We start from the raw sequence: 13027 nt of genomic DNA on the forward strand, positions 1-13027 counted from the left end.
AGGGTCAGGAGGCTGGGCTAGGACATGCTCGCCGGGGTCAGGTGGTGGGGTTAGGCTCACCAGTGTTACTGGACAGGAACCAGGCTTGTGAGGCTCTGCCATCAGTCTTAGGTGTGAGCTGGTCTTGGAAGGCCTTGCAGTCGGCCTCAGACAGAAGCGTGGCATGTGAGGCCCGTCTTGTCAACCTCAGGCATGAGCAGGTCTTGGAGGCCATGTCATCGGCCTGAAACTGGAGCAGAACTTGGGAGGTAGCATTGTCAGCCTTAAACTGGAGCTTGGTGTGGTTGGCTGTCTTGTCAGCCTCAGGCATCGACACGGTGTGGGAGGTCGTCTCGTCGGCCTCAAGCATAATTATTGCATGGGAGGTTGCGCCTTCTGCCTCTGGCAGGAGCATAGGAGGAGAGACCACCTCGTTGGTCTCAGGCTGGAGCTCTGGGGGTGAGATCGCCACGTTAACCTCTGGCTGAAGCTCGGCAGGGGAGACCACCTTGTTGGTCTCAGGCTGGAGCTCTAGTGGTGAGGTTGCCACGTTGACCTCTGTCTGAAGCTTGGCAGGGGAGACCACCTCATTGGTCTCAGGCTGGAGTTCTGTTGATGAGGTTGCTATGTTGACCAAAACAAAAACACACATGGCTATGTAAACAAAGTCATGTCAACCCAAAAGTGCGGTCATGCTACGGGTAGCTTAAGCGTGCTGAGTGTCAGAGGGGGAAATCCCTGACAACCCTGCCATAAAATTGTTTAACTACCCCAAAAGCTGTGTGAATCTAATGTGAACTTTACCAGTGAGTAAATAACCCAGCATTTTTATAGTGTGATAGATATGCTGAAATGACATTTCTTTATCAAAAAGTTTCAAGCTTTATTGTCATGTGCATAAAGAGTGCTGTAAGAATGCTGAACATTGTAAACATTTTATGCAGTCAAAAAGTTACACAGTGGGAGATATTGCACATATAAGGACATGGCACAATTTCAACACAACATATGAGAATCCTAATGGCCTACGGGAAAAAGCTGTTTTTGAGGTGAGTGGTGTTTGCCTTGATGCTGTGGAAGTGTTTGCTAGAGGAGACAGAGAAGAACAGAATATCAGCTGGGTGCAAGGCATCCAAGATGACTGAACCCTTGTCCGGGATCTGGTTGGTGCATCCAGTCAGTATGCTTTCTTTCTATTGTGCACCAATAGAAGTCTACCAGAGTGGTGGTGTTCAAAGTCTTTGAGTCTCCTCAGAAAGAACAAACATTGTGCTTTTCTGAAGATACTGCTGGTGTTCAAGGACCAGGAAAGAGAATCTGACAGCTGCATGCCCAGGAATTTGAAGCTTTTGACGATTTCCATGGGTGAACCATTGATGTGGATGTGATAGTAAATGCAACTGTTTCTCCTGAAGACCACAATGAGCTCTTTGGTCTTGGTGACATTCAGAGTGAGTTGCACCATACAAACAGTTTGCATATCTCTGTCCTGTAGGTGGTCTTGTCGTTATTATGTATGACCGTGGTATTATCTGTGAATTTTATGATTTTGTTGTGTCTATTTTTGACCACATAGTCATGGGTATAGGGCTGTATAACAGAGGGTTAAGACAGCACCACTGTGGAATTCCCAAGCTCAGAGTCAGTGTGGATGGTTTTTTTGTTGCCAGTCCGTATTGTCGGCGGCCTGTTGGTCAAAAAGTCCTGCAGTTGCAGATGGTATTGCATAGGCCTAAACTTACAACAGTGTTGAACGCTGAGCTGTAGTCAATAATAGTAAATAACTAGTACACAAGTGGCTGTTGACATGTCCAGAGCTATTACTCCCTGGGTGATGCATGTGATGGTATGATATCACTGCCTGTCCATGGCCATTTCTTTGGCATGAATGAGGTTGAGCTAGCAGTCTAAAGGTCACCTTTTATCTGTCTCCCCATGTTTACTTAGGGGCTGTGGGTATAGTTTTCCATTGTGACAGTTCAGTTCTGCAGCGCAGACCCAGACTCATTCCACTTGCGTGAGTAGAGGGAGGGAGAAGTATGTAATGGCCAGGTTTCATGTCTATAGTACCTATGGTTTGGTCTACAGGACCTTCCAAAAAATTGTTCCATTTATTCTAATGGGGAAATTTTTTTTTTGAATGGCTGCTATGCGGGAGCTGCACTACCAGTCAAAAAGCTGTATACCAGCACACCATTCCTGATCAGACAGAACAATTTGTCATTGGTTCCGTTTTGATATCTCCAAACTGTGTGAGTAGTTAGCTGGTGGTTGCTATAGTTGTTATTGTGCTCCTAGCCAAGTGCTGTGGCTATGACACAGTTGCTATGGTATCCCAAGTGGTTGCAATGTGGAAGTCCATCTCTGTGGGTGAGGTTAGAAACCTTAATAGTGGCAAAGCAACAGGGATGGACAAGATTTGGCCAGAGATTTGGCCACTGGACATAGTTGGGTTTGGGTGGATAACATGCCTGTTCAATAATGCATGGAGATCTGGGGCAGTGCCCTTGGCCTGGCAAACTACAATAATGGTTTTTGTTTTTAAAAAAAAGGAGACTAGAGGGTGTGTTCCAATTATAGGGGACTCACATTCCACAGCCTCCCAGGAAAAGTTTATGCTAGGGTTCTGGAGAGGAGAGTACCTGGGTGGCTACTTTGTGATTTGCTCTCTTTGGCTTAAGCCATAAAAATTCCTTTTGAGCCATCTACCCCCAACAATTTATGATAATTTGCATAGTATGCAAAACCTATTTTTGCAAGCTAGTCATAGGTCTTTTGCCATATCTTCAAACAGTTGGTGTAAAGTTGGCCAGCAGTGTCTGAAATGCAATAATTGGGAAAAAAAGTTTTATAAACTATATGGCAGCCACATGCCAGTTAATCCAAGCAGGACTGAGCTTGATTTACTCAAACAGCTGTAACTCAGGACTGAATCAGTGGATTCACATGAAATTCAAATTTCATGAGAAATTTCATGGCTTATTCAAAACAAGATTCTGAGGATGTTTGCAAAAAAAGGGGTGTGGTCACCCATTGGGTTGGGGTTAAATTCAAATAACTCTTTCTAAAGATGAGGTCAAGGCTGAAGTCAAGCTGAAATTGGTATGCTGCATTGTTGTGCTAATCTGTAATTGTCTTCCTAATGTTGACTAGATTAAAGAACAAAAATAACCACCAACAGGCAATCAGTATTTAGAAAATCCTTCCAAAAAATTCTTCCATTTATTTCAATGGGAAAGAAAATTGGATTTTTGAATGGCCCCTATGCGAGAACTGCACTACCAGTCAAAAAGCTGTATACCAGCACGCCATTCCTGACCAGACAGAACAATTTGTCATAGGTTCTGTTTTGATATCTCCAAACTGTGTGAGTAGTTATCTGGTGGTTGCTATAGTTGTTATTGTGCTCCTAGCCAAGTGCTGTGGTATTCCAGTTGCTATGGTATCCCAAGTGGTTGCAATGTGGAAGTCCATCTCTGTGGATGAGGTTAGAAACCTTAATATACCACGCATTTCTTTCAGCACGCATTTCACAGGGTTGGCTACTGGGGGGAGTGCTGGACGTGTATTTGCACATAAAAACAAGTACATCTCTTGTATGACAAGGTTTACAGGGAAAGTTCTTTTTGCTCCTAACCTCAATTATTGCCTTATGCCATAAAAATCTGCCTCCTGGACCATTTAGCCCTGCCTACTGAAAGAAGCCCTAGGACATTTTGCATATCTTAACATAACATTAGTGTCAGAATAATCAGTTGAATCTGCACCTCAATAATTATAAAAAACATATTGAGGATTAATCTACTCAAAAGGCTGTAACTTACGTTCACAATGTTATACGATATATAAAAGGGATTCACACAAAAATTTAAAGATTTGTTTAGGACTAGATTATGAGGCTATGTCCTAAGTTTGGGGTGTGGTCATCCACAGGGGGTGGGGTTAAGTTTAAGCTTTCCTCTTTCTCAGGAAGTATAAGTACAATCAAGGTCAAAGTTGGTGTAATGCATCTGTTGATTTATTGGCTTAAGCCATAAAAATCTGCCAAATTTCAGCTTTGATCCCTTATAAGAAAAATCCTTACAAAAACAAAAAGATTCCAAATATTGAGTGCTTACCCCCCTAAAAATCCTAATGAAAACAAGAGGGTTGTTGTCGTAATTATTATTATTATTATTATTATTATTGTTGTTGTTGTTCTTGTTGTTCTTGTTCTTGGTGGTAGTAGTAGTAGTAGTAGTAGAAGGAGGAGGAGAAGTTGGAGTAGTAGTATTAGTATTATATGCACATTTTTTGAATAGAGCATGAAATAGGTCCTGTTTTTTTTTCTAATTTTGCAGGGAATATTCACCTGAAAATGATTTGATGGAGAAAACTAATTGACTAAGATGACACTCACAGATCCACCCAACATACTGGAATCTGCTGTGTATCAAACTGCTAAACTGAATTCCATCTCTATTCACGTCAAGCTCTACTCTTCCTGTAAACAATGTGATTCCACATGCATCAGTGCACTGGAGGATCCCTGGAATAACCCAAAAGAGCACAGTCATATGTGCGATACTTCATCTCTACACCAGCCCAAATATAACACAATTGAAATGGAGTACCCATGTACAAGGGCTGACAGATATGTAGCCAACCCAGATGCTGCCTGGAATATGCTAGCCCAACATAAAAGGCACAAACTGCATCGTTTTTCATCCCCAGATCTTTATAACATGCAAGTAACCCCTCAAATTATGACTGCTGAAATGGCTGGTGAGGTTGCACTTAGGAGAAGAACAAGATCAAGAAGTGCTTCACGAGTCCAGACCAACTTCATTCCTTTAATAACTGATGGTTCTCCACCTGTGGTAAGAAGGAATCAAAAACATTCTCAGTGGAGGCCAGAGGTGTCTGCCAGAGAGTCCTTCTATGGACCGACTTGTACTGTCATTAATGAGGTACATCCCATCAAACTGCAACCACAGAGGACTGATACCATTAGGCACTCTCCTATTTATATGCCTGAAAGTTTGGATGAGGGAAGGACTGTTAAACTTGCCACTAGTCCTCATGTAAGATGTCGAGTGGACATTAAGCCTGATGAGACAGCATTGCAGCAACATGGTCAAAAGTCATCCATTTCAAGGGTGGACATACCATCGCAGAGGTATACCAGTAGTCGCAGTCAGAGTCTTACAGTACCTCCCCATGTCTCCACCTCCAGAACACCAACTCCCACTGAATATTTCAAAGGTGAATACACACCTACCTACCAGTATTCCCAAAGTATGCCAACCAGTTACATGCTGCCATTAAAGACTCCACCACAAAGGATACCTTCTCAATGGGAGATGAGACAATATGGAAGGGAGAGAAGGGCTAAGTCAAACCCCAATATGCCAACTAAATTCTCCAATGTAGACAATTTGGTGAAGTATGAAACTTCACCCCCAAAAAGAACTTACTATCAGGATGACTATTTTACCATTCCTAGCCAAACCTACTCTCCTAAAGTACATTATTTCCAAGATAAAAAAACTCACGTGGTTCATACTATACCTGACAGGCCATATTTCACAGAAGGAGATCTTTATCATACTGCGCCAGAGCAGTACATAATACAGACACCCCCTGCACGAACCTTAATTGGGGATGACCCTAGGACACATCAGGTTCAAACAGTTCCTCCTAGGATTTTCTATGTAGGTGACCCCTATGTACCTTCAATGGAAAGTTACATTCCAGCCCAAGCATACTACACAGAGGATAGGCGTCATGCACACATGGCTCAGCCAAAATCACATGATTTGTATGGCTCAGATGTATCTAGCTATTCCACACCCTATCCTTCATACACATCTCAAGTTACACTAGCAAAAGTTAGACAAGAGTCCATGCTTACCCCTTGGTACAGTAACCTGTGTATGGAGCCAACAAGAGCAGTAACTGATCCAAGGTCTCACTCAAGGTCTTGGGACAATATCCTCAATACTCATGTAGCAAGGGAACAACCTGTGTCTCATGGGAAAAGTGATGAGAATCTCCTGTGTCAAAGGAAACAAACTTTGTCAATAAATGACAGACCAAAACCTGTGGTTGTTAATCTTTCAAGTTCACCTAGACGTTATGCAGCTTTATCCTTGTCCGATAATTCCTTGATTGACAAAAGCCCAGTTGACATTAAGGGAACCTCAAGCAAACAGTGGTATGTCACTCCTGAAATCACTATTACAGATAATGATATCAAACCTTGCAAGGGCTATAAGGCAGAGGCACGCTCAGCCAGTTGGGATGTGCTTGATTCAAAAAGAGCTACAGGTGAAGATGCCTCTTACCATGAGACAATCCCCTTTCCAACTAAAGATAAGACACATCACAGCACCTCACTCCAACAAAGCTTAGAACAACTTGACAAGCTTTTAGCTGACCTGGTCATTGATTATAAACCACCCACTAGTATACAGGCCAGTGAAGACTTGATGGATCAACTCAAGAAGCTTATTGATGAAGAGGCAGTATCATCAGGAAGAAAGAATTCAAAGGCAGTATATGAGAGTAGTGTGTCCCTTGACAAACCATCAACATCTATAACAATAGATCACACCATAAGAGACACTGAGAGGAGATGTGATGGTCTGCAAAATAATGAGGAGTGCTCCCCTGACCAGAGTCCAGATGAGGATGAGACAATGATGTGTTCTAACAATAAATGCCGTCGGACAGAGACATTGTTTAATGCTTGCCTCTACTTTAAATCCTGCCACAGCTGTTACACATACTACTGCTCTCGCAACTGCCGCAGGGAGGACTGGGCTATTCACAAGGAGAGCTGTCTGTATGGAAGAATTGGCAGCATATGTCGCCACATTATTAAATATTGTAGAGAAACTGCAGAGGTCCACAAAGCTTTCTCACGTATAGCGAAAGTGGGATACCTGTCCCGAGGAAGAGGTGTGCTGTTTTTGAGCTTTCCAAACCCAGGATCATCAACAAATTTCCTTCAGTATGGCCTAGAAAGCCTCCTAATGTCTCCAACATATCTGTCCATACGTGAACTAGATTGTTACATGGATAACCTTGGAGATTATTGTAAGGAGCTCCAGGAAGCAGGTAAGGAATATGACCCTAATGAATGTTTTCTCTTGAATGTATCCATTGCTGTTGGTGAACAAGTGCCTGAGAGATCACCACCAAGGGTAAAGGCCCCAACAGTTAGGAAGTATGCCAAGGTTGCTTTAGCCTCTTACAGCCCAGAAGGGAATGTCCATGGGAAAGAACGTGAAATGGAGACTTTGATTCTCACTCCACCACCAGGTACAGCTGACATTGACAAGGAAGGTGAAGAGGGGAGAAAAGCTAGAGAGATTTGTTTCATCAACATTCAACGGGAGCTAAGAATTCGTGGGGTGTTCCTCCGCCATGAGTACCCCCATGTGTATCAGAAACTCTGTGAGTTTGTGGAGAGCAACAGAAGGTTTACTCCTACCAGTATTTATCCTATTGACAAGAGAACTGGCAAGCAGTTCATGTGCATGATAATGGCAGCCTCTGAGCCACGGACTTTAGATTGGGTTGCCACTCCTCATCTTCTAGATGATATTATTTGAACAAATACACCTTTTAGGTATATAAAATTACATCTTATATAGTTATATAGTTATGTACTACAGATGAAAGATACATATATCAAGCTTATTGTAACTGTTTATATGTATTTTGTTATTTAAAAACATGCATTAATGTATCTAATACATAGTATTACGTTGTTGGAAGAGGAAACCACAAATTATTTATTGACATTTTGCTATGATGGATTAGAAGAGTATTTTCAGAATGGTTTCATGACAGCTTGCCAATCAATGTTACCAGCGGAAAGTCACTAAATCAGTCAGTACTCATTTATATGTGCTGACTGCTCATAATGATTGCAATGCCATGACTTAAAGACAAATGATATTCCTAATTTTTAGTCAGTCCCACCAAAACAAATTTAAATGATGTACTGTGGCTAAATCAAGTACTTGCACACAGTTACTCCATATAAAATGATGTGAAGAATATAAATACAACGTAGGAATCAGATCACACTTGGTTAAATTTTTTTTTTTTACAAGATAGATAGATAGACAGACTATATGGCCAAAGGTATGGGGAAACCTGGACACCACACGTTTATAAGCTTGTTGGACATCCTTTTATGAAACCATAGGCAGTCATATGGAATTTGTCCCAATGTTTGCAGCTGTAACAGCCTGTACTCTTCTGGGAAGACTTTCTATAAGATTTTGAAGTGTGTCTGTGGGAATTTGTGCCCATACAGTCAAAAGAGCATTTGTGAGGTCAGCCACTGATAGTGGACAAGAAGGCCTGGCTTGCAGTCGACATTCCAGTTCATCTCAAAGGTGTGCAGTGGGGTTGAGGTCACTTGACAAACTTGTCAAACCATGTCTTTTATGGACTTTGCTTTGTTCACATGGGCATTTTCATGCTAAACAAGAAAGGGCATTCCCCAAACTCTTGCCACTAAGTTGGAAGCATACAATGCTAATTACGGTTAAGCAAATTAATGCTATAGCATTAATATTACCCTTCACTGGAACTAAGGGGCCTAGTTCAAACCCTGAAAAACAGATCCAGACCATTCCCCCTCCTCCACCAAACTTAAATGTTGGCACTGTACGTTCCAGTAGGTAGAGTTCTCCAAACCCAGATTTGTCCATCAGACTCCCAGACAGTGAAGATATGATTCATCACTCCAGAGAACACCTTTCCACTGCTCCTGAGTACAGTAGTGTGCAATGGAGGTCAACATGTCTAGCGGTGGCTTTACATTGCTCCAGCCAAAGCTTGGCATTGTGCTCTTAGGCTTGTGTGCAGCTGCTCAGCTATGGAAACCCATTTCATGAAGTTCCTGATGCACAGTTCTTGTGTTGATGTTGCTTTCAGAAGCTGTTTGGAGCTGTAGTGAATGATGCAACAGAAGACAGGTGATTTTTAGATGCTACACACTCAGCGGTGCAGCTCTGTGAGTTTGCGTAGTCTATTGCTTTGTGGCTATGAGATGCTTCCATTTCATAATAATAGAAGTTACAGTTGACTGGGGCAGATCTAACAGGGCAGAAATTTCATGAACTGACTTGTGGAAACAGTGGCATCCTATGACAGTGCCACATTTAGTCACTGAGATCTTCAGTAAGACCCATTCTACTGCCAGTGTTTGTCATGGTGACATGCAACTGTTAGCAGTTGGGTGTGGCTACAACACCTGAACTCAATAATTATGAGGGGTGTCCACATACTTTTGGCCAGATAGATAGATAGATAGATAGATGTGGTGTTTTCTAGTCCTGCAGAGCCCTTGCACCTCACATTGGAGAGTGAGGTATTTGGAGTGTGTACGAGAGGTTAAAAAAAGTTCTCTACCAATGTTGACAATGGTGCTTTTATATATGTTTTATAGAATAACGTGAGCCATAATAGACTTGAAAAACAATTATAATGAAAAAAAAAATCATATTGGTTAAACTCAACAAATCATTTGTTCACTACTATGTGGGTTCCTATGCTCTTACATTTCACTGCAAAATTAACACTGCAAAATGAATTACTTGCATGTTGTGAACATGCTGCCCTTGTAATCAATAACTAGACTTCGAAATATCTTTAAACAATTATGATTATCATCGGCATGCTATGAGTTAAGTGATCCAACTATGATTTATTACTTAGTGCACTTGGAAAACAGTGTGCTTTTACATCTATTTTTATCCTGATACATTGATATAATATTTTTATTATATCATGTGTGTGTGAAAGTTTTCAGTCACCAGGTAATTTTTAATGTTTCTAGCAGTAAGTATTGAGAGCTGGACTTGTTATTCATTCATGATGACATTTTGCTAATCCCTGCTATATAAAAAACACTGTGTAATTACCATCTATGTGATTAAAATTATACTATGTTGTGGAAGTCTGAACTGGTATGAAACTGTAAGACCCTGTAAGAACAAGAAAATTGGTATTTATCATGCGTGCATACGCACAGCTGTACGCAGTGGCCATTGATAAATCCCACACTTTCTAAACTGATGTGCTCCTGCATGGCCACACTCATTTGCATAAAGAAACATCCACATTGCCATATATCGTAAACAATTCCCTTGAAAAAGCACAGTAGTCTGCTTGTTTCAAAGGATATGGAACATGCCAAAAGATCTAAGAAGATGAAATAAAGATACTGTTGCATGAAATAGAACAAAGCAAAATGGTTTGGTACTTTCATGAGTAGTTTGTCTAATAAAGAAATACAATGTCATCTGTCTGGATCTTGTGAGCACCGAAAACAGTAATTACTCTTTCAGTTATGCTGATATGATAGACAGTATGTGATATAGAATCTCTGCAAAGTTTACCTGATATTACACTTTTCTTCCACTAGGGGTTCTTGCATACACATGGTCAGGAGTGTGCAGCAATATACCCTCACTGTCCACTTTAATACTCATTCATTCATTGATTCGTTCATTCAATTTTATTTGTATAGCGCTTTTAACAATGGACATTGTCACAAAGCAGCTTTACAGAAATAAATTCAAAAAATTTCAAAAAATATATTGTAAATATGTGAATTTATCCCTAATGAGCAAGCCAGAGGCGACGGTGGCAAGGAAAAACTCCCTGAGACAATATGAGGAAGAAACCTTGAGAGGAACCAGGCTCAAAAGGGAACCCATCCTCATCTGGGTGCAACGGATAGTGCGATTATAAATAAATCCCTTCTATTATTGTGGACAAATAGGACAAATAGTGCAAATGTGCAAACAGTAAATTTATCACAGTTTTTGCAAGAAGTCCGGTTGGTTAAAATCTATCCACTGTCCACTGATGGAGTACTGAGTATGAAAGTGCTCGTGGCAACTGCAGCCCCAAAGCCACCACAGCAATCGCAGTCCCAAGCCATTACAGTACAGCTCCCCATATGTGATCTCCAAGCCATCTCCACAGCCCCCAGGTGGCAGCATCCCCAGCAATTCAAACGGTTCTTCAGGCCACCCCCAGCAGCAGTGAGCGAACTCAACCGTAAGAACTCCAACCAGAAGTAGGGCATCAGGATGGGACAGGCAAGTCCAGGGAGCAGAAGGGGTCAGGATCACTGGCATCTCAGAAGTAGCATGTGTAGCTCGACAGAGAGTAATAGGAACACCTGAACACCTACTCATTTATACTCATTTATCCAATCAGTCAATCATGTGGCAGCAGCACATTGCATAAAATGCATCATGCAGATACAGGTCAGGAGCTTCAGTTAATGGAGAAAAAGTGTGATCTCTGTGACTTTAACCGTGGCATGGTTGTTGGTGCCAGATGGACTGGTTTGAGTATGTCATAATCTGTTGATCTCCTAGGATTTTCACACAACAACAGTCTCTAGAGTTTACACAGAATGGTGTGAAAAACAAAAAACATCCTGTATGCAGAGGGTCTGCAGGTTGAAACACCTTGTTGTTGAGAAAGATCAGAGGAGAATGACCAGACTGGTCTGAGCTGACAGGAAGTATGTAGTAACTCAAATACTCACTCTTCACGGTGGTGAGCAGAAAAGCATCTCAGAACGCACATCAAACCTTGAGGTGAATGGGCTACAGGAGCAGAAGACCACATAAGGTTCCACTTCTGTCAGCCAAGAACAAGAATCTGAGGTTATCATGAGCACAGACTTGGCGAAACTGGACAGCGGAAGACTAGAAAAAGACCAGGTGATTTTTTTTTTTTTTAATCTTCAACTGTTCATTTTCGGTGAGTCTGTGCCCATGTGTTTTGGTGTCCAGTCTTTTGGATGTACATGGTTTTGTCTAAGTGTGTTGCTGGTTTTGTAATGCACCAGAACAATATGCTAAAGATCCTCCTGAGCATTTTGATCTGGCCTGCACAGTGAGTAAGTTTGTTGGTCTGGCATTTCACTCTCATTGCAGGTAGGCACAGTTTCAGCCTGATTATGTAGTGTTTTGATCACTCCTGGTGATTTTGTTTAAAGTAAACTTTAATATTAAAATTTACATTCTACATTATGCATAGTAAAAAATCCAAGAAGGCCAGTTTGTTGTCTTGTGCATCTTCACATTGAACACAATATAATTATCCACTAATGTGAGCAGTGAAGGCTTTGAGTTCCTGTGTTTTTCTGTCAGGTCAGTTGTAATCCTTCTTTAAAGGTTTTCAAGGGCTAAATTCACCATGCTGAATCCAAAGTTTCAAATGAGTGAAATAGCTTCATGACTAAAGGGCTCCCTCTGGTCTGACCATCTCATGAATGGACCACAGAGAGAGGAAATCTCACATCTCTTTTTTCTGGTTAACCCTCACAGCAGGACTGCAAAGAGAGGACTCCCTCTGGTCTGGCCCTCTCAGCAGACAGGCCTCAAAGAAGGGACAACTCTTACATGTGGAACATCGACCAATTCCACTCAGCAACATGTTTGTTAGACTTCTTTTTTTGTGCTAGGTTATGTTCGCTTTTAATTTTAAGATGGGTTGCAAAACGTCTTCATGAAAGTCCAATTGCTATGAATTGTTACTATGAGACCAAATCTTCTGATCTTCAGACTTTACAAAAAGAAATTTAGAATAACATTTCATCCTTAGTAGTTTGTAAAGATGAACATGAACTACTAGAGTCTGAATGTAATGTCATAATTTTGGATTACACAATGTTTTTTTTTATTTATTTCTATCAGGTACAGCAGTATCTGCAACTAAGCAACATATATAATTTTTATTTATAGCCATATGCATTAGAACACAAACATTAAACATGTAATGCATGATTTGAATTGGTGAGAGGTGATTGCCAGCCTAAATTTAAAAGTGACTTCTATGATGGCCATTGACCTTTGAAACAGCATAATGAAATTGCATGTCAATAGTCATGTGTTAGTTTAAATAGTTTAAATAAATGTGTTAGTTTATTAAATCATTTTAAAATGTAATACTCTTTAGCTATTAAAGATGTCATGCTATTTTCTATTTAGTATTCAGCGTGATATTTTTAGAAAATGAT

The 13027-nt window shown here is 41.0% G+C and overlaps 1 protein-coding gene across 6 annotated transcripts in view; it reads left to right on the top strand.

Moving 5' to 3' along the window:
• The window catches only part of ajm1 (apical junction component 1 homolog), a 28118-nt gene extending 17833 nt beyond the window's left edge, over positions 1–10285 (top strand). For all 6 annotated transcript variants that reach the window (XM_026921453.3, XM_053230595.1, XM_026921452.3 and 3 more), the window contains one exon: positions 4320–10285. In XM_026921453.3, coding sequence (XP_026777254.1) covers positions 4368–7577 — 3210 coding nt within the window. In that variant the 5' untranslated portion in view covers positions 4320–4367 and the 3' untranslated portion in view covers positions 7578–10285. The remainder of the gene's footprint in view (positions 1–4319) is intronic.
• Positions 10286–13027: the final 2742 nt, after the last annotated feature.

This window comes from Pangasianodon hypophthalmus, chromosome 27 (genome assembly GCF_027358585.1).
Source record: "Pangasianodon hypophthalmus isolate fPanHyp1 chromosome 27, fPanHyp1.pri, whole genome shotgun sequence".
NCBI lineage: Eukaryota > Metazoa > Chordata > Actinopteri > Siluriformes > Pangasiidae > Pangasianodon > Pangasianodon hypophthalmus.